The 20,398-nt window shown below is 44.9% G+C and overlaps 1 protein-coding gene across 4 annotated transcripts in view; it reads right to left on the reverse strand.

The window, feature by feature from the left end:
* The window catches only part of LOC143961557 (proteinase-activated receptor 1-like), a 179,525-nt gene that overhangs the window by 42,481 nt on the left and 116,646 nt on the right, over nucleotides 1-20,398 (reverse strand). For 3 of the 4 annotated variants that reach the window (XM_077470867.1, XM_077470864.1, XM_077470866.1), the window contains 3 exons: nucleotides 19,874-19,940; nucleotides 15,074-15,241; nucleotides 4,924-4,950 (listed from right to left, as the gene is read on the reverse strand). In XM_077470867.1, the coding sequence (XP_077326993.1) occupies nucleotides 4,924-4,950; nucleotides 15,074-15,241; nucleotides 19,874-19,940 (262 nt within the window). The remainder of the gene's footprint in view (nucleotides 1-4,923; nucleotides 4,951-15,073; nucleotides 15,242-19,873; nucleotides 19,941-20,398) is intronic. The other variant, XM_077470865.1, reaches the window with a different exon arrangement.

Genomic DNA, 20,398 nt, shown 5'->3' on the forward strand with positions numbered 1-20,398 from the left:
AAATTTTCTGACAAAAAAACTTGTTGTCGGAAATTCTAATTGTGTTTACACAATTCCGACGCACAAAATTCCACGCATGCTCGGAATCAAGCAGAAGATCCACACTGGATATTGAACTTAATTTTTCTCGGCTCCTCAAACGTCTTGTATGTCACCACGTTCTTGACGTTCGGAATTTCCAACAACATTTCTGCGACCGTGTGTATGCAAAACTAGTTTGAGCCAACATCTAGGATTTTGACGGAATGTCCGAGCACGTGTACACGGCATTAGATTGCCCACAGGAGGACATAATTTCACTAATAATGTGACTTCTGAAGGGAAATGGTTGCATCAGAGTTTTATGTATATATTTTTCTAATTTTACTTCACCAACTTAGCCCTTGTACACACGGTCGGACATTCCGACGGAAAATGTCCGATCGGACCGTGTTGTCGGATAATCTGACCATGTGTGGGCTCTATCGGACTGTTTCCGTAGGAATATCCGACGGACCAAGTTTTCCAGCTTTGCTATAAAACTTTACGACAACATGATCTGATCGGACCTTGTCTGATTATGTGTAGAGAATTCTGACTGGGCAAAGTGCCACGCATGCTCAGATCAAATTCCTACACCAAAGCTATTGGCTACTAGCCTGAACGTAGTCCCGTCTTAACGAAATAACGCCATCACGTTCTGAACGATTGGATTTTCCGACAACTTTGTCCGACCGTGTGTATGCAACAGTTTCGGACAAAATCCGATGGATTTGGTTGTCGGAATGTCTGACCGTGTGTAGAAGGGCTTAGACTATTGTGTTCTGATCCATCACATATAATTCAGATTAAAAAAACACTGAACTAAAGGCTGTAATGTAGAAAACTAGGTAAAAAGCCAAGGGGGTGAATACTTTTGGAAGGCACTGTATGTGTTCTAGATAGCGATACCCCCTGCCTGACCAAAGCACTTTTTGCGATTCGGCACTGCGTTTAACTGACAATCGCACAGTCGTGCGAGGTTGCACCCAAACAAAATTGATGTCATTTTTTCCCACAAGTAGCTTTCTTTTGGTAGTATCTGATCACCTATGCGTTTTTTATTTTTTGCGCTATAAACAAAAAAAATTACATTTTTGAAAAAAAAAAACAATATGTTTTACTTTTTGCTATAATAAATATCCCCAAAAATATATTTAAAAAAAACGATTTTTTTCCACAGTTTAGGCTGATATGTATTCTTCTACATATTTTTGGTAAAAAAAAAAAAAAATCCCAATAAGCGTTTATTGATTGGTTTTTGCAAAAGTTATAGCGTCTACAAAATAGGGGATAGATTTATGGCATTTTTATAAAAAATTTATTTTGTTCTAATGGCGACGATCTGCGATTTTTATCGTGACTGCGACATTATGGTGGATACATCGCACACTTTTGACACTATTTTGGGACTATTGTCATTTATACAGCGATCAGTGCTATAAAAATGCACTGATTACTATGTAAATGACACTGGCAGGGAAGGAGTTAACTCGGCAACTGGTTACAAAATTCCCAGATATGAAGTCATTTTAAAGTGAACCCCGAAAAAAAACAAGAAAAAAAAAACGCAATTATTGGAGAAACTGCCTTGTGGAACATTTGAGTATCAATATTAGTGAAAGGTTCCGATCCAGTGAGCTACAAGGTCCAAAAATACATGATTCAGACTACAGATGGGTCAGGTTATATGCTCATTACACTTCGCCATCTGGTAAGCGCATTATCATCTTGGTGGTCGGGCATGTTTCTTCACTCTACAAAGCATATGTGAAGTCACCGTGGTGCTTTAATTAGGACCTTTTATTTGGACTTTTTTTCTTTTTTATAAAAACCATTTTCTAATGTTTGCTAATGAAACACGTTTATGGCATTGTCATTATCTGCCATTGAGGATTAATGGATACGGACTTATAGGTGTTGTTGAACTGGTCGAATATTTCAATCGTTCCTTATGTATTGAAAATTTTTGTTAATTTAATTAGTGAAAATTGGTGCAGCTCTTCAATAGTTTTCTTCTTACTGTCTGTGTGTGTGTATCCCACCTGGACTGCAGACTATAGAGTTTTTAGTGATCCTTTGTAATTTTTTAATCTTGTCAAGCGCTGTATATTTTTTCCATATTCTTCTGACCTAACAGAATAGGTACTTGGGACACTTCAATTTGCAGACTTTGCTAATTTATCTGGATGATATAATCATTTTCTCAAATACTTTTGAGGACCATGTCCAACACTTGGACCCATCTACCGCAGTATGGATTGTAACTAAAGCTCAGCAAATGCTGCGTGATGAGACAGAGAATTCAATATCTCTGGCACATTGTGAAGGCCAGGGGAGTTTTCCTAGACCCATCTAAGGTCCAGGCTGTCCAGGACTGGCACCCCCCAAAGACTGTTACTGAGCTGCATTGCTTTCTGGAGTTGGTGGGGTACTATTGGCGGCTCATCCCGAAGTTTACTCAAATAGCCACCCCTACCAACTAGCTGTGAGTGGTCAAGCCACCCAGAAGAACAGGCCAACACTGAAAATTTAATGGAGTACCTCACTGGAGTGGAGATTGAGGTCTTCACATACAACAATCCACTGGCCTATCTGAATACAGTGAAATTAGGGGAGCAGGAGCAAAGGTGGGTTGCCCGCTTTGCCTGTTTCAGGTATAAAATGTACTACAAGCCCAGGAAGCTTAATGGGCTTGCATACACTCTGTCCCGATACCCGTTGGAGCACCCAGTGGAGGATGTGGACTCTAATCAAGAGGATATTGAAGTAGCCCCTGTCCTGCCTAAGGCAGCCATTTTGTGCTCCCTTAAGGAGCAGGACCTCACTCCCCAAGATGGACCTGGCAAAATTTACACCCGAGAGGAGTGGGCACTGATTCAGCAGAAGGATCCTGTCCTCATGCAGGTGCAATGCTTCCTCTCGCGATGATGTAAGCCATCCTTTTGTCAGAAACTGTCTACCACAGCCCGAGCGATCCTAAGGCAGTGAGATTGGCTGGAAATGTGGAAAAATGTCCTATACCATCAGACACGCACACCGATATTTTGGAGCTGGACACACTTCTTACACACAGTCCTTAGTCAAGATATCCTTCTTTTACCTGTGACTGGTGGACTTGGTTTCACAAGGCTTTTTGGGATTGTCTCCCTGCATAAAACTCCTCCTGAAAAGGTCATGCACATATCCATCACTACGTTGGAGCCCTTTGAACTGGTCACCGTGGACTTCCTAACTGTATCCAGCACATGCTGGCTATAACTATGCCCTGGTTTTTGTTGACCACTTAACCCAGTTTGCAGTAGTGATCCCAACCAAGGACTAGACAGCACCAACCATGGCTAAGCTATTCTGGGAGCATGTGGTACAACCTTACGACTGCCCAAAATGGATCCATTCAGACCAAGGCCCAAACTTTGAATTGGTAATCTACTCCGAACTGTGTTGTCTCAGTGGCATCAGGAAGTCGTATACCACTTTGTATCACCCCTGGGTAATGGGGCCAATGAACAGTTCAGCTGCACTATTGTGGGCCTGGGAAGAACCCTTGAGCAGGAGCACAGTAATCTTCAGCATGTAGGGGCCGTAGTGTAGGCACCCGATGCCTAGAACCTTGGTGCATGAACACTGGGATTGAATTCACAAAGCCAAGCAAGTGGTACTGGATAGACAAAAAGACTTGGCCTTGGACCCAGTATTGGATGAACTGCCATTGTGACCACGGGACCGGGTGTTGGTGAAAAATACCAAAAATGAGAGGGGCACCAAACTGGAACCCAAATGAGATTGTACCCCTTATCGGGTGGCCTTTCTAATCAAGTCTGGTGTACAATGTAGCCATGGAAGGGTCTAATCCCATTAAGAGATATCTTCATACTAACCTAATGAGACCTTGTGTGATGAGTGGTGATTGCTCTACCAAACCAGCTAGAGACAGAGAGCCATTTAACTCTGAAAATATCCCATCAGTACAGAAGGTGCCAAAGGAATGGTATCTGCCCCCTCTCCTGCTAGAGCCTCTGGCTCCTGATACTTGAGAGGTAAAAACCCCCAGCACAACAAGTACAGATAGTCCAGCTACCCGAGGGAGTTACACAGACTGTTCAAATCGGTTTGACTTGGTTTTGACCAGAAGCTGATTACTTGCAACATAATTCCATAAAGGACACTGGGAATTGTCGTCCTTCGCAGTCCAACCGCAGGCAAAGAGTGTAGGCAGGTGCAGTCTATTTTCCAACCACAGCAACGGCAGTGCTAGTTTCCTCTTTGGTTTCCTGGATCACTGGGGCAGTGATCTAGTTGGATGCTGGAAACCCATGTGACTCTGGTGGCCATCTTAGGTCAATCAGAGTCTATTTAGGAACCTGGCTGCTGGGATTGGCACGCATTGTTGCAAGTGGGGACAGGTTAGGGACAAATCTCCTTTCTATCAGGGAAAGTGACTAGTGGTATGGAGAGGTTTCTGATGAGTAGGGACCAGCCAGGGGCACACCTTCCTTCTGGCATCCTCTCATTTGGGTGCTGACTGGCCAGTGTGCCTTCCACCCTCTGAGATAGATGCTGTAGTCACACTCAAGAACTGCTCAGTACTACCTGGACAGACATATTGTGAGTGTTCCCAGTGGAGTCCCTTCCATCTAGGCAGTTGTATCATTGAACTTTCTTCCCAAAACACGCCCTGTTCATTGCAACCGTGATCTGTGTCACCGTCACCAATGTAGCACCCACCCACATGTCCTCTTATACAAATCCTGTCCATAACAACATTAGGTGACATGCAGACCAATATTATTGGAACTAAAGTGACACAATTTCAGGGTAAAAAAAAGAACCCTTGTAGACATATTTGAAGTCAAAACAATAATATGTTGAAAGTAAAATTTCTTTAAATGATACATTTCTTACCGCATTTGACAATTGTAGTTGCATTATCTGCAAAAATGTTAGGATAAAATGTATGAGAATCATTGAAAGAGAACATACAATTCAGTTCTTTGATTAAACAGTTATTTCAATTTCTTGAACAATTGTAGCTTTCCCCTTTCCTTTTAGCTTCTGGTATTATAAACTTTAAGAGCAATGAGCAGTAAATAAATTGATCAGTATAGATACCTATTACCCCAATCATGTCCATAATAACACTACAGGTTCTCTAACCCCAATCCTTTCCATAATATAATTACAGGTCCTTTTACCTCAATCCTGTCCATAATAATGTTACAGGTCCTCTTACCCCAATCCTGTCCATAATAATGTTACAGGTCTTCTTACCCCAATCCTGTCCTTAACCACTACAATACAGGGCACTTTCACCCCCTTCCTTCCCAGCCCAATTTTCAGCTTTCACCACTCTAGCGCTTTCAGTGACAATTGCGCGGTCATGCTACGCTGTACCCAAATGAAATTTTTATCATTTTGTTCGCACAAATAGAGCTTTATTTTGATGGTATTTATTCACGACTCTGTTTTGTATTTTTTGCGATATAAGTGCAAAAAAAGCGGAAATTTGGAAAAAAAACAATATTTTCTTTTTTCTATTTGAAAAGAAATCCAATAAAATCAAATTTTGTCATAAATTTAAGCCAAAATGTATTCTGCTACATGTTTTTGATAAAAAAAATTCTGTTAATAATTGGTTTGTGTGATCAGGGACATATGTACGCAAATGATCATGTACATATGTGTGCAGGTGATCACGTACATATGTGTTCAGATAATCATTGGGACATGTGATTTTAGTGGGACATATGTGGGGGACATGTGTTTTTATTATTAGGGACATGTGTTTTTATTATTTGGAGACATGTATGTTTTGGGGACATGTGTGTTTTGGGGACATATGTGGGGACTGTGTTTATACTGTGTGGTGTGTTGTGTGTTGACACTAGACTGATGATCAGTGAGTAAAAAGCTGTAAAAAGCAGCCCATTCTCACTGATCATCAGCCGGCTGCAGCGTTCTGCTCTCCTCTCCTCAGCGATGACTTCCGTGTGAGGAGAGGAGAGCCGATTGCCTAGCAACCAGCTGTTTACATCACATGACGGCCGTGATTGGACACGGCCGTCATGTGATCAGCAGGGCCAATCACAGAGCCCTCCTGCCGATCTGAGATGTGCCGTGTCCGGGTGACACGAGCACATCGGGATCGCGCCGCTGCGCGGGCAATCCCGCTACTTCTGAAGGACGTTCCTGAACGTCCTATCAGGAGAAGACGGCTCCCACCCGGCCGTTTATATGCATTGGCCGGGTGGGAAGTGGATAATAACACAGCATGGGTGGCACTGTCGCAGCACATTATGGCATTGGCGGCACGGGTGGCACCTTCTGCAGCAAATTACGAAATCAGCGTCATGGGTGGCACTGTCTCTGCAGGCTGCCTGACAGATACTGCGGGCCAGCAAATGATCGAGTCTGAGCCATCCAGAAGGGTGCTCCTGGTGAGGATGGGTGCTGCATGCAGTCTGACCAAGAGGGTCGGTCCCTGGCCTAGATTGGGGCAGTTCTAGCTCTGGACAGTTTTTCGGGAGAGAACACCGGCATCTCCTCTTGAGAGGGGGAGGAGCAGTTAGTACTTCCCGAATGTAATTAGGCAGGAGTGATGGGAGCGACGGTGGAGCCTGATGGTAAAGAGCTCTCACCAAGCTCTCAGAACTTCATGCCCTCCTGCCTGGGGTGAGGGATGCTGTGGTCTGAGTCGTTGGTCAGGGTTGGTCTTTGAAAGCATATGGAGTATGTACTCCTGAAGTGGCAGTCCAGTTGGTGCCGTAAAATCACTGTGAGTGAGGGTCACTTTGATTTATGGCACCCCAGTCACTACACCATATAACATGCTTTTTTAGCACCTGCCTCTTGGGCCGGGCCTTTTGGCTGGAACCAGAGGAATTTTTTATTCCTTGGCCTGAGGGCCTGGTCATTGTTTTACACAATGGCCACCTTTTCACTCTCCTCTCCACTTATTCCTCCCTCACTTTATTTAATTTATTTCCTTTGTGTGTCACTTTTTGTATTTTTGAGTTTGTACACGGTTTTGCACATGTGACGAGTAGGGTGTAGGTCCTCGGGCCTGCACTGAAAGTCTTAGGAGGGGTGGACATGGCCTTTTGGCTTAGTTTACCGTCTCTCATAGGGTCTCTTCGGGGGAGTCCCACCGAGTACTTGGGTAGATCTGTTTTGGCAGACCCTCCAGAGAAAGGGGTCAGTCTGGTTTCGACCAGATGGACCAGTGTAAGTACCCTTGTCCCCGTCAGGAGCCTAACACCCCAGGGGATTCAGGGCAAGGCCCCATGGTTTTAGAGGGCTTGTGTACACCCGTTGCATGTTTTTGTGTCACCTCTTTATGGTTGTGCGCATTTTTTTGGCACCGGGTGAAGTTTGAGTGTGTTTTGTACGCCATCGGCTTTCAAAAATATAATAACCACCATATATCTTGCATAATAAAAAAAACATCCAATATAATAAAATATAGAAACATTTTATTCCATATCATAGTAACATAGCAATATAGTAACATATCGGCATAGCAACATATTGGTATAGCAATGGTAACATCGTAAAAACACTTTTAGATAGGTCTTAGAGAGTGTGGTTTGTGGGCCTGATTCTTTTGATTTTGGACCCCCACCACCTTTCCCTCTCCCCCCGCCCCCCCCCTATTCTATGCATACCCCATGTGGTTTGGGTTGGGTGTGCTGGGTGGTTGGCCTGGCTGGGGTAGAGCTGCAATGAGCTTCGGGAGTCCTCCCCCACTCTTCCTCTCACTGCATTGTGAGGATGAGGGCAGGCTTCCCGTTGCTCATTAGGGATGAGCTTCGTGTTCGAGTCAAACGTAAGTTCGACTCAAACATTGGCTGTTCGTCTGTTCGGCGAAATCCGAACTCTTGGTCCGTTCGCGTCAAAATTTGTGTGGCGCACACGGCCCACAATGCACTGCGATGGCGCAGTGCATTGCTGGCTCATGATTGGCCAAGCATGCAATGTGACCCCGCATGCTTGGCCAATTGCAGTGCCAGCAGCGAGGAGAGCCATGATTGGCCACAGGCATCCTGCCTGTGGCCAATCATAGCTCAGGCTGTGTAGTGCACGCCCCACACTATATAAGGCCGCCTTTGAGGCGGCCTCATGTAGTGTGTTGGCATCTGAAGCAGTGGGTGTTCTGTGTACCTTCAACACAGTACACACCGATCGTTTTTGGCTGATTTCCCATCTTGCTGTTGTGTAGTGGTTATTGTCTGTGCCCTGACCGCAGTATACACCACTATATTCACCTCACCTATATAGCTAGTGATCTATCTTTAATAATAGAGCTTGCAGTCAGTAGTGTTAGGAGATAGTGCGTGCTGTCTGTGTGCTCTGTACCCAGTACATACCGCTATAATCCACCTACATAGCTGTTCTCTATTTGAGCCCAATTGCCATCTGCAGGAGTTATTGGAAGTTGTGTGTGCCTCCAGCACAGTATACACCTGCATATACCCCTTTATCTCTGCTGTTTTCTGGTTATTGTCTGCGTGCCCTGACCGCAGTATACACCGTGATTTTCACCTCACCTATATAGCTAGTGATCCATCTTTAATAATAGAGCTTGCAGTCAGTAGTGTCAGGAGATAGTACGTGCTGTCTGCGTGCTCTGTACCCAGTACATACTGCTATAATCCACCTACATAGCTGTTCTCTATTTGAGCCCAATTGCCATCTGCAGGAGTTATTGGAAGTTGTGTGTGCCTCCAGCACAGCACAGTATACATCTGTATATACCCCTTTATCTCTGCTGTTCTATAAAAAAGGCATCTGCAGGAGTTAGTGGGTGTTGTGTGCCTCCAGCACAATATAAACTACCCAACTACTGTTTTACCCAACTCCCTTCAGGCCATTACCATGTCTGGAAGGCCAGCAAGGAAAGGCAGACAGGCGCGAGCCGATAAGAGGGCAAGCAGGCTCTGTGTCTAGAGACAACAGTGCTGGTCATGGACGCGGTGCATTGTCATCAGCACGTGGCCATGGGACATGCTTGTCCTTCTTTTCTGCAGCTGGACATGTTGAACCGCAACATGCCAACGACTTGGTAGAGTGGATGACCAAGCCCTCTTCATCCTCCTCATCCTCTCTCACCCAGTCTCAGGGTACTAGCAAAGCAGCTGCCAACGCATCGTCTTCCCTCCTCTCAATGTCATCATCAGTGACTCCTTCCCTAGACCCACCACGTCCTCCTGAGGAGTCTCCTGAACTCTTTGAGCACAGTGTTGGGTACATGCTCCAGGAGGATGCCCAGTGTTTGGTGGGCTCTGATGATGACACTCAGCTAGAGGAAGGCAGTAGCGTGAGCGCAGAGAGAGGGGATGCTCAAGAAGGACAGCAATCTGGCAGTCATGTTCCACAAGCTGCAGCATACTGCCAGGTTTGCTACAGCGATGAAGAGGGAGGGGATGATGAGGGCACTGACTCCACGTGGGTGCCTGGAAGGAGGGAGGAGGAGGAGGAGGAGGAGGAGGCACATGTCCAACGAGGCAGGATGCCCTCCGGGGGCCAGCTTAGGGGCAGCACACCGGCTGAATCACACCGCAGAGCTCCGCCTGCGCAGAGCTCCGCCTGCGCAGAGCGCTTCCTCTGCGCGTTATTCTAAAAGTTCTTTGGTGTGGGCCTTTTTTGAGACGAGTGCATCAGATCGCACCACTGCTATTTGCAACATATGTCTCAAGCGTATCTCACGTGGCCAAAACATCAGCCGCTTGGGCACCACATGCTTGACCAGACATATGTTGACCTGCCATGCAGCTCGTTGGCAAGCGTACCTCAAAGACCCACACCAAAGAACAAAGCGGACCTCTCCTTGCTCCTCATCAGCTGGCATCTCCAACCCCACTAGACCTTCAGTCCTCTCTGAAACCTGCTCTGAGAGGAATGAAGGTGTAGAATTAGGTGTGTCACAGCCAAGTGCTTCCGGGAACTCTGCTAGTGGTACACCCACGTCCGATTATAGCAGGCAAATGTCCCTGCCCCAGCTGCTGGACCGGCGGAAGAAGTTTATTCCCAGCCATCCACATGCCCAGCGGTTGAATGCTAGCTTGGCTAAATTGCTAGCACTTCAACTGCTGCCTTTTCAGTTGGTAGACTCGGCCCCCTTCCGTGAGTTTGTACAATGTGCGGTTCCTCAGTGGCAGGTCCCCAAACGCCACTTTTTCTCACGGAAGGCGATTCCGGCTCTCTACCGGCATGTGGAAGGCCATGTCCTTGCCTCGCTGGACAGGGCGGTCAGCGGTAAGGTGCATATTACCGCTGACTCATGGTCCAGCAGGCATGGACAGGGACGTTACCTGTCTTTCACGGCCCATTGGGTCACTCTTCTGGCTGCTGGGAAGGATGCAGGACAAGGTGCAGTAGTGTTGGAGGTTGTTCCGCCACCACGCCTCCAAAATGCTACTATTGGTTGTGACACACCTCTCTCCTCCACCCCCTCCTCTTCTTCTTCCTCCATGGCCTCTTCCAGTGCTCTGTCCTCAGAACCAGCGGTGCTCCGTAAGCGTTCCAGGGGCTACGCAAGTACGCAGGCAAAACGATGCCATGCCGTGCTTGCGCTGGTTTGTTTGGGGGACAGGAGCCACACTGGGGTGGATGTTTTGTCAGCTCTGCAGGGGCAGGCCGAGAGGTGGTTGATGCCACGCCAGCTTAAGCCAGGAATGGTGGTTTGCGACAATGGCACCAACCTCCTCTCCGCCCTCCGACAGGGACAACTGACCCATGTGCCCTGTGTAGCTCACGTTCTTAACCTGGTGGTGCAGCAGTTCTTGGGCAGGTACCCCGGCTTACATGATGTCCTGAAGCAGGCCAGGAAAGTCTGTGTGCATTTCCGCCGATCATTTAATGCCTGTGCTCGGCTGGCTGAGCTCCAAAAGGAGTTGAACCTGCCCAAGAACCGCCTTATATGTGACATGCCCACCAGATGGAACTCAACATTGGCCATGCTGCAGCGGCTGCACACGCAGCAGAGGGCCATCAATGAGTACCTGTGCGACTACGGCACCAGGACAGGGTCAGGGGAGCTTGGTTTTTTCTCACCACGCCAGTGGGGCATGATCAGGGATGCATGCACTGTCCTGTCACCGTTTGAGGAGGCCACAAGGATGGTGAGCAGTGACAGTGCATGCATCAGTGACACTGTACCTCTTGTCCACCTCTTGGAGCATACGCTGCGTGGAATAATGGACAGGGCACTTGAGGCAGAACAGAGGCAGGAAGAGGAGGACTTCCTTGCCTCTCAAGGCCCCCTTTATCCAGACAGTGTTCCTGCTGTGCCACCCATCACACAGGAAGAGGATGAGGAGGAGGAAGAGGAGGAGGATGATTGTGTCAGCATGGAGGTGGAGGCTGGCACTCAGCATCAGCATCAGCAGCAGCAGTCTTATAGGGATGATTTACAGTCCCAAGAAACACGTGGACTTGTACGTGGCTGGGAGGAGGTAGCTGCGGATCATGTTGTCCTTAGTGACCCAGAGGACTCCGGACCGAATGATTCAGCTAACCTACGCTGCATGGCCTCCCTGATCCTGCAAAGCCTGCGGAAGGATCCTCGTATTCTTCGGATCAAGGAGAGGGACCATTACTGGCTGGCCACTCTCCTTGATCCACGGTACAAGGGTAAGGTTGCCGACCTTATCTTGCCATCGCAGAGGAGCAGAGGATGAGACATCTCCGGGAGGCCTTGCAGAAAGCTCTGTGCAACGCGTTCCCAGAGACTGGGAGGTCACAAACTCCTGGTCCTGGACAACGTGTTGCTGAGGCATCAGTCAGAAGGAGCGGTGGAGAAGGTGGCCGTCTGACTGATGCTTTCAGACAATTTTTTAGTCCGCAGCCCCAAGGTATGATTGGTTCCAGCACCCATCGCCAGCGTCTAATTTACATGGTGCAGGAATACCTAGGGGCAAGGTCAGACTTGGACACCTTTCCCACCGAAAATCCTCTGGCTTACTGGGTCTTGAGGATGGATCACTGGCCAGAGCTTGCACAGTATGCAATTGAGCTACTGGCCTGTCCTGCATCTAGCGTTCTTTCGGAACGCACCTTCAGTGCTGCTGGTGGCTTTGTTACCGATCACAGGGTGCGCCTGTCCACCGAATCAGTTGATCGACTGACCTTCATCAAGATGAATCAGTCTTGGATCACCCACAGCTACCAAGCACCTGAAGCTGATGTAACCGAATAATTTTTTTTGAAATACCACATCCCTTCAAGACTGCCTATGCTGATGCTGAGTGACTGTCCTGTTATGTTGATTGTCTATCCTCTTCCTCCTCCGCTGATATGTTGGAAGAACATTTTTGGTTCTGGGTGATGCCAGAAGCCCAATTTTTCTGCCCCTGTTTAACAGGGGTGTTTAATTACAATTTTTGATGCAATGCTTTGCAGCAGGGCTAATTCCTGCAATAAAACTAGAGTATATGGCAGTTGTTGGAGTGTGGTGGCACCAGCAGCAGTGCCTAAGGCCCAATTTTTCTGCCCCTGTTTAACAGGGACATGTAATTACAATTTTTGATATAATATTTCACAGGAGGGCCCCTTCCTGTGCCGTGACCGAGTAACGGTGAGGATTTATAGTGTTGTGGCAGCAGCACCACAACCACCAAAGGTCAATTTTTCTACCACTGTTCAGCAATGGCATGTAATTACAATTCTTGATATAATCGTTCACAGCAGGGCGCTCCAGCGCCCACCAAGAGTCACTTTGAGGGCTTACAATGTTGTGGCAAAACCAACACCTTGTTCCGCCATTTCTGCAGAGCATATAGGGCAGGCCGCTACTTTCAAACATCCAACTTACAAACATCTCCTACTTGCAAACGCAAGGAGACAGCAGCAAGTGAGATGAAAAAAGATGGACGACAAAACAAATTATACAGGGGTGATAACCCTTCCCTATGTTTTCCAAAAAGCTTAAAAATAGTTTTTTTAACTGGAGCTACACTTTAAAAATGTACCAGTTGAAAATTACAAACAGATTCAACTTAACACAACAAACCTTCACAGCCCCTGTCTTGTTTGCACTGCCTGTATACTGCTGTTCTGAGTATATAGGGCCTGGGGGCCACACGCATTTCCTTTTTTTTTTAATATGGGTACAGGGTTCCCCTTAATATGCGTACAAGACCCAAATAGGCTGGTAATGGGCAGGGAGGGCTACCCATGCCATTTTTTTCAATGATTTTCAACCATATTGCAGGAACCAGATATAACATTAAAACCGCAAGCAGTTTTAAATGGTGTTATTTCCGTTTAATGTCATTTTGTGCAGGGACTGTTCTAAACACGGGAAACACGTGGCACTTCACAGGAATACTACAGACACCCCCCAGGCACCATATTTAAAGGAATATTTCACTTTTTTTTTCACTTTAATAGTCATTAAAATCAGTGCTCCCGCCAAAACGGCCGTTTTTAAAACTTTTTTTTGCATTGACCCATGTCCCCTGAGGCAGGAGGCAGGTCCCCAAACCCTTTTTAGGACAGTATCTTGCATATTAGCCGTTAAAATTAGCACTTTCCATTTTGAACGTTCGAGTCCCATAGACTTCAATGGGGTTCTAACGTTCGTAACGAACATGGGGTCCGTTCGAAAGTTCTGGTGCGAACCGAACCGGGGGGTGTTCGGCTCATCCCTATTGCTCATCAACATCATGCCCTTCCCACGCAATGCACGTCACGTCATCACCGGTGCTGATGCAGTGTTATTTATATCGGCGGATTCATGAGGAAATGTTTTGCTTTCCGCTAACTGACCGTTATGTGGCTTTGATGATCACCCCTGGTCACATTGGAGTTACATACTCCACACACCCAGCGACACATTCCCTGGGCTTACGGTTCTTTTGGACACTGTGCACCATTGGATTGAGAGATCCACACAGGAGTTTTCAAGTATCATTTTGGTAGTCTTTTCATTTTCATCACTTATCAATTCGCTTTTCCTTCTAGCCCTGTCACTGTATCTACCCATCACTACTTTGTACACATATCAGTATACCATGACACTAGTCACTATGATATATACACTCATAGGTCTCAATACATTATACATACAATTCAAATTTATTTTATAGATGGGCTTCCTTTATGTGGCTTACACTACACTAGACTATCCATGGGGGACTCGTCCCGGGGACTGCTTTCTTTGTTGGCCATTCCATTGGTGCCCTGGGGATTACTGCCTCAGGTCCCGGGGTTAATGATCGGCCCGGCTGGCCCTTGCCCTCCAATGCCTGTGCCCTCATGATTGGTCTGTAAGCATTAGAGGGGGACTTACTCTTGTACAATTCCTTCTATACACTACCCAATTTAATAATTACCTTTAATACCCTTATAGACATCTACACTGCATCTGCTCCTGAAGAGTGACAGTTTAGCCATGAAACACATTGAGCTATTAGATGCTGCCTATATTACTTGTATATACTATCAACAATATGTTCCAGTGAATTCTACCAATTTCAGTTATGTTTTATATTGTGGAGACAAGCACAATGAGTCTGGCATTTTTATGATGTTACCATTGTTATACCAATATGTTGCTATGCTAACATGTTACTATATTACTATGATATGGAATAAAATGTTTCTGTATTTTATTATAGTGGATGCTTTTTTATTATGCAAGATATATGGTGATTATTATTATGGTTTACCTACCAGACATCATTGTGTTGTGTCGCCTCTCTGGCTGCATGTTTCATAGAAAGTCCCAAACCTTTCTCCTATATATCTCAATTATCGGGGATGGAGGTACAGTCCTCCATATAAAGTCCCAAACCCTCCTTTTTTCTTCACTATGAGTTAAAGCTGCAGGTAAAATGTGCATATATATATATATATTAAGAAGAACCTGTTATCACTTTTCAGAAGAGCAACTTTACTTTCACTTATTTGGACATTTTGTTTGCATTTCACTTTATTGGACTGTATTATTACATATACTGGAGTTTTAGATTTTTAGATTTTATCACTTTAGGAAATTGCGCTGATCAATTCCCTCTTTGAAAATGTATCAATATTTTCATCTAGTTTGGCTTACCATTTCCAAAATTGCCTCCATTCACTTCAAAGGCCTGAACCTTGGCATTCAGAAGCACAACGCTCACATCGGGTGCAACTTCTAAGTTCACCTCCTTACTGGTAAAATAATGCCCAAGTGGGGTAATAAAGGTTTTTAGATGCACAGAAGCAAATGTGGCGATCTCTTCTGCAAAGAAAACAGAGACAGAAAGTTTATATCTGAGCATGCCTATCAAATGTAGAAAGACAAAATGTGTGGTCGGGACTGCTATACATAAAAAAACAAGGTTGGACATGGCTAGAGGTGGTATACAAAGAGAACAATGCTATACCTGCCTAAACTAATATACAAAGCAGTCCAGCTGAGCATAATGAGGGACATTACCCAAACAATAAAAATATATACAAGTAGGGTAAACAAGGAAAATGGCTGTAATCCTGCCTAGATTAATGCATGGATAGAAGGCTGAGCTCAGCTAAGGCTATTGCCAAAAACTAAAACAGATTATAGCTGGGACTACTAAAAGTGAGTGAAAGGAAAAAGAGTAGGACTAGTATTTACATTTTTATTTTAAAGTTACACCCTTTATAGGGTTAATGTGACCATAGTAAATATGTAGCCAACATCAGCATTAGGGATGAGCTTCGAGTTTGATTCTAACTCATGCTCGACTCGACCATTGCCTGTTCGCCCGTTCGACGAACAGCGAACAATTTGGGGAGTTTTTGGCAAATTCAAAAAGCCACGGAACACCCTGTATGGGAGAAATCTAAAAAGCTAATTGTATAGACATATATGCAAGTTATTGTCATAAAAAGTGTTTGGGGCCCTGGGTTCTGCCCCAGGGGACATGTATCAATGCAAAAAAAGTTTTAAAAATGTCAGTTTTTTCAGGAGCAGTGATTTTAATAGTGAAACAATAAAAGTGTAATATTCCTTTAAATTTCGTACTTCGGGGGTGTCTATAGTATGCCTGTAAAGGGGCGCATATTTCCCGTGCTTAGAACTGTCCCTGCACAAAGTGTAATTTCTGCAGTCATTTAAAATCACTCGCGGCTATTATGAATTGTCGGCTCCCCGTAATACCGAGAACAGTCATTGAAAGTCATTGATAAAAAAAAAAAAAAAATGCGTTCCCCCCCAACTTCAATTACCAGGCCCTTCAGGTCTGGTATGGATATTGAGGGGAACCCTGCGTCAAATAAAAAAAAAATTATGTGAGGTTCCCCCCCAAATATCCACACCAGACCCTTCAGGTCTGGTATGAATTTTAAGGGGAACTCCACGCCAAATTAAAAAAAAAATGGTGTGGAGTTCCCCCCAAAAATCCATACCAGAACCTATCCGGCCACATGCCCTCAACATTGGGAGGATGCTTTGGGGGTCTGTGAGGTCTGCGAGATCACCCATCGCTGGACCCCAGAGAAGAGATCACCCATCGCTGGATACCAAGATTACCACCTCTGAAATCTTTTTTTTTAAATTTTTTTTATTTTTAATAAAGGACTTATCCCAACTGTGTCTGTCTTTTTAAACAATTTTTTACTTTTTTTGAAATGGTAGGGGTACAATGTACCCGTTACCATTTTAAATGGAAGGACGGGATCTGGGGGTCCCCTTGTTAAAGGGGGCTTTGAGATTCTGATAAACCCCCCTGCCTGCAGACCCCCACAACCACTGGCCAGGATTGTGGGGGGATGAGGCCCTTGTCCCCATCAACATGGGGACATGGTGCTTTGAAGGGTCACAGACCCCCAAAGCATCCTCCCAATGTTGGGGGTATGTGGCCTGGTATGGTTCAGAAGGGAGGGGCACTCTATTGTCCCGTTTCTTTTCCTGTGGCCTGCCAGGTTGCGTGTTCAGATAAAGGGTCTGGTATGGATTTTTGGGGGGAACTCTATAGCATTTTTTTTAATTGGTGTGGAGTTCCCCTTAAAATCCATGCCAGACCTGAAGGGCCTAGTAATTGAATTTGGGGGGAACCCCATGCATTTTTTTTATCAATGACTTTCAATGACTGTTCTCTGTATTACGGGGAGCCGACAATTCATTATAGCTGCAAGTGCTTTTAAATTACTTTTTTTCCTGTAGAAATGACAATTTGTGCAGGGACAGTTCTAAGCACGGGAAACATGCGCACCTTTACAGGCATACTATAGACACCCCCCCAGGTACAAAATTTAAAGGAATATTACACTTTTTTTGTTTCACTTTAAGCATTATTAAAATCACTGCTCCCAAAAAAACTGCAGTTTTTAAAACTTGTTTTGTATTGATACATGTCCCCTGGGGCAGGACCCGGGTCCCCAAACACTTTTTAGGACAATAATTTGAATACTGGCCTTTAAAATTAGCACTTTTGATTTTGAACGTTCGAGTCCCATAGACTTTAATAGGGTTCTAAAGTTCACATGAATTTTAGGTCTGTTCACAGGATCTGGTGCGAACCAAACCGGGGGTGTTCAGCTCATCCCTAGTCAGCATACAAAGATGGTCTTAGGTAAAAACCAGGACACAAGCATACAATGCTGAGCACGAGACGGACTAGGACACAGGGAACCATGATGAGGGGGCCAGAGTCAGCACACAAAAAACATTTTACTACAATGATACATATCCACGCTGATGGCAACAGCCATGACCTTATATTCTTCTGCCTCTGCATTTCTCTCAATGTTTCCAATGCCCATTTTCCCTTACTATGACCTTAGAAGTTTCACATTCATCCTCTCCTCCAGCACTATTCCTCCAAATTGCAAGCAGTCACCTAAAGAAACCTTTACCATGTCAGCCTTTTTCTTCTCTATTTTGCTACTAACTACCGATACAATATTATCTCACCCCGTCCTACCTGACCTGGCCACTTCTGTCTACAACAGCTCACTCTTCTCCTCCCTGGACACACTTTCTCCCCTTACTACATGCAGAATTAGGCAAGAACTCTATAACCCTGGCAAACAGATGGTTCCCAATGTCTCAGACAGCATAGCCATTTGTGGTATAAAACAAGGTCGCTGTAGGAGTTGACCCTGTATAAAGCTGCTCTCCTAGAAAATAACTCCTCCCTCCATGCAACCAAACAACCAAACAGATGTGATTAACACCATCTAGTCCAATGCTCAACATTTCTACCTTTAACTTACTACAGGATATAACAAGATGGATGCAATTCGTGATGAGATCTCATCTCAGCACATTAGCAGAGCAAGAAGAAAGGAGATATTTTTAAAAAGAATAGCGAGATCATGTAAGTCCTACTATAAGCATTTCATAAAAAAATAAAATAAAAATGGTTTTAATGTAATTTTAAGTACAGTACTGAAGCCAGAGGGAACTACTGTAATGTAGTTCTGTTAGTACAATGTATTTCTGGAGTGGGGTAGAAGGTTAGGGTAAGGTGAGAGAGCCGGGGCACCAACCCTAAATTAGAAAATGCTGTGGCCCTGATACAGGAAATTAATGTTAGGGTAAAACCAAAAAGTTGTTAATTAAGGAAAAATGTGATGGACGATATGATGAGATGATTCTTCAGAGTTTGTTGATCCCCTCTGTAGTGGTAAAATCCGATTACCAAATTATACAGCACTGGACATACAAGGAGCACACAAAACTGATACATGTGGAGCTTGGTCAGTTCTTGGCTTCTTATATATCTTCATTCTTCCATTAGGAAAAGTGGGAACCCTTCATAATTGGTAAACACGGTGCAGGCACGGAAACTGCATGAAGGGTGGTTGTAACCCCTCGTATATTTGACACAGTTGGTGTGCAGCCCAGGTAACTCAGTGGAGGGGTGATTGGAAACCCTCATATTGGGCAACATCAGATGCAAAAACTGGGAGCAAAACAGGTATGAAGACTGGGGAACTCAGTGCAGACAGTGCATCAACACAGTCCCCAATATAAATACTGTAACCGGGTTTGGCTCTCCAGTAGAACTGCACGATTCTGGGAAAAATGAGAATCACGATTCTTTTGCTTAGAATGAAGATCACGATTCTCTCACGATTCTCAAAAAACTGTTTTATTTGAAAAATGTACAAACTCTGAGAAAATTAGGTTATCAGAGCTTTGTTAGTTTAATGTTGTCCATTGATGTTTGCAGATATAGTAATGAATTTGCCTCAGTACAGAATAGATCTTCACATTTTATCCAGTTATTTTTTTGCAGCGCCGTGGCATGGTTACACTGGCTGCTGATTTATGCAGGCACAGATGTCAATCTGTTTCTGAAAAACACCTCCACTTTCCTAAATGTGTCTGTCGGAGGGTTTTTATTTAATCCGTGTGTGTAAATATGTCCTGATGACTCAATAATGGCGTTGCAAACCCTCTGGAGCCTTGTCCTATGTTGGTTACCTTCACAGGAATACTTAATCTGTGATCTTGCCTGTCTTTTATTACTGCTGCTGTGTATAGCAGTGCACACTCACACTGCTGTTTCCCGGCCACTGTACCCGCCCACGTCCAGGCAGCGGCACGCGGCATCGCGCGCTTCAATGACCGACGCCAGTTCCGGTGGCTGACATCAGTTCCGATATACGCCATTTGCGTTCCACGCTGGTTACGTGGAACCATCAGCGGTAAAAGAAAATCGCGGGTCACCCAGAACTTAGATCGCCTGGGGGGGGGGGGGGGTGAATCTAGATCGTGATCGTTTTGCAATTAATCGTGAGCCTCTACTCTCCAGCATCTACCAAACACTAAAATATCAGTTTTGGATGGAGTGACCTTTTAACTTGACTAGTACTACTGAACACAGTGCTAACATGTTTGCTAAGTTATCCTGTAAGTACGATATCACGTTTTGTGTATTACCTCCCCGAATGTGCTTCAGATAGGCAACCCCAATGGTCTCCAGGTAAAACAAACTTTCCTTCTTGTTCTGAAAAAAAAAAGTACAAAAATATTTTATAAATCTAATTTTATTTTAATTTTATTTAATTTTAGATGATTTAGTACATTGGCGTAAATACACCCATGCATGTATGATGTATTTCAGAACTTCAAGCAAACTAAACTGATGGCCTTAGTTGTCTAGAAAGAGTTATATCCCTTACTGTGGCAAGTAAATCAATCTGTGCACAACAGGGAAGCACATTTCCACACACCAAAGCCCACAGGATAGAGCCCAACTCATAGCACTTTATTAATTAATGAAGTCGTGCTGTTATTTACTTAAAGCATTAAAAACACAGTGGTCTCAGCAAGGTAGTGATAAATGTCACTTCTCACCACTAGTTAGTGTGTGACTTTAAACGGTGAGAATAAAGGACAAACTCCAACCCAATACTCGCATAGATGGGGTATATGGTGGACGTAATAAAATAATAGTCCAAACAA

The sequence above is a fragment of the Lithobates pipiens genome, unplaced genomic scaffold (genome assembly GCF_037356315.1).
Source record: "Lithobates pipiens isolate NorthernLeopardFrog02 unplaced genomic scaffold, aLitPip1_a1.2 Scaffold_8, whole genome shotgun sequence".
In the NCBI taxonomy this organism is placed as follows: Eukaryota; Metazoa; Chordata; class Amphibia; order Anura; family Ranidae; genus Lithobates; species Lithobates pipiens.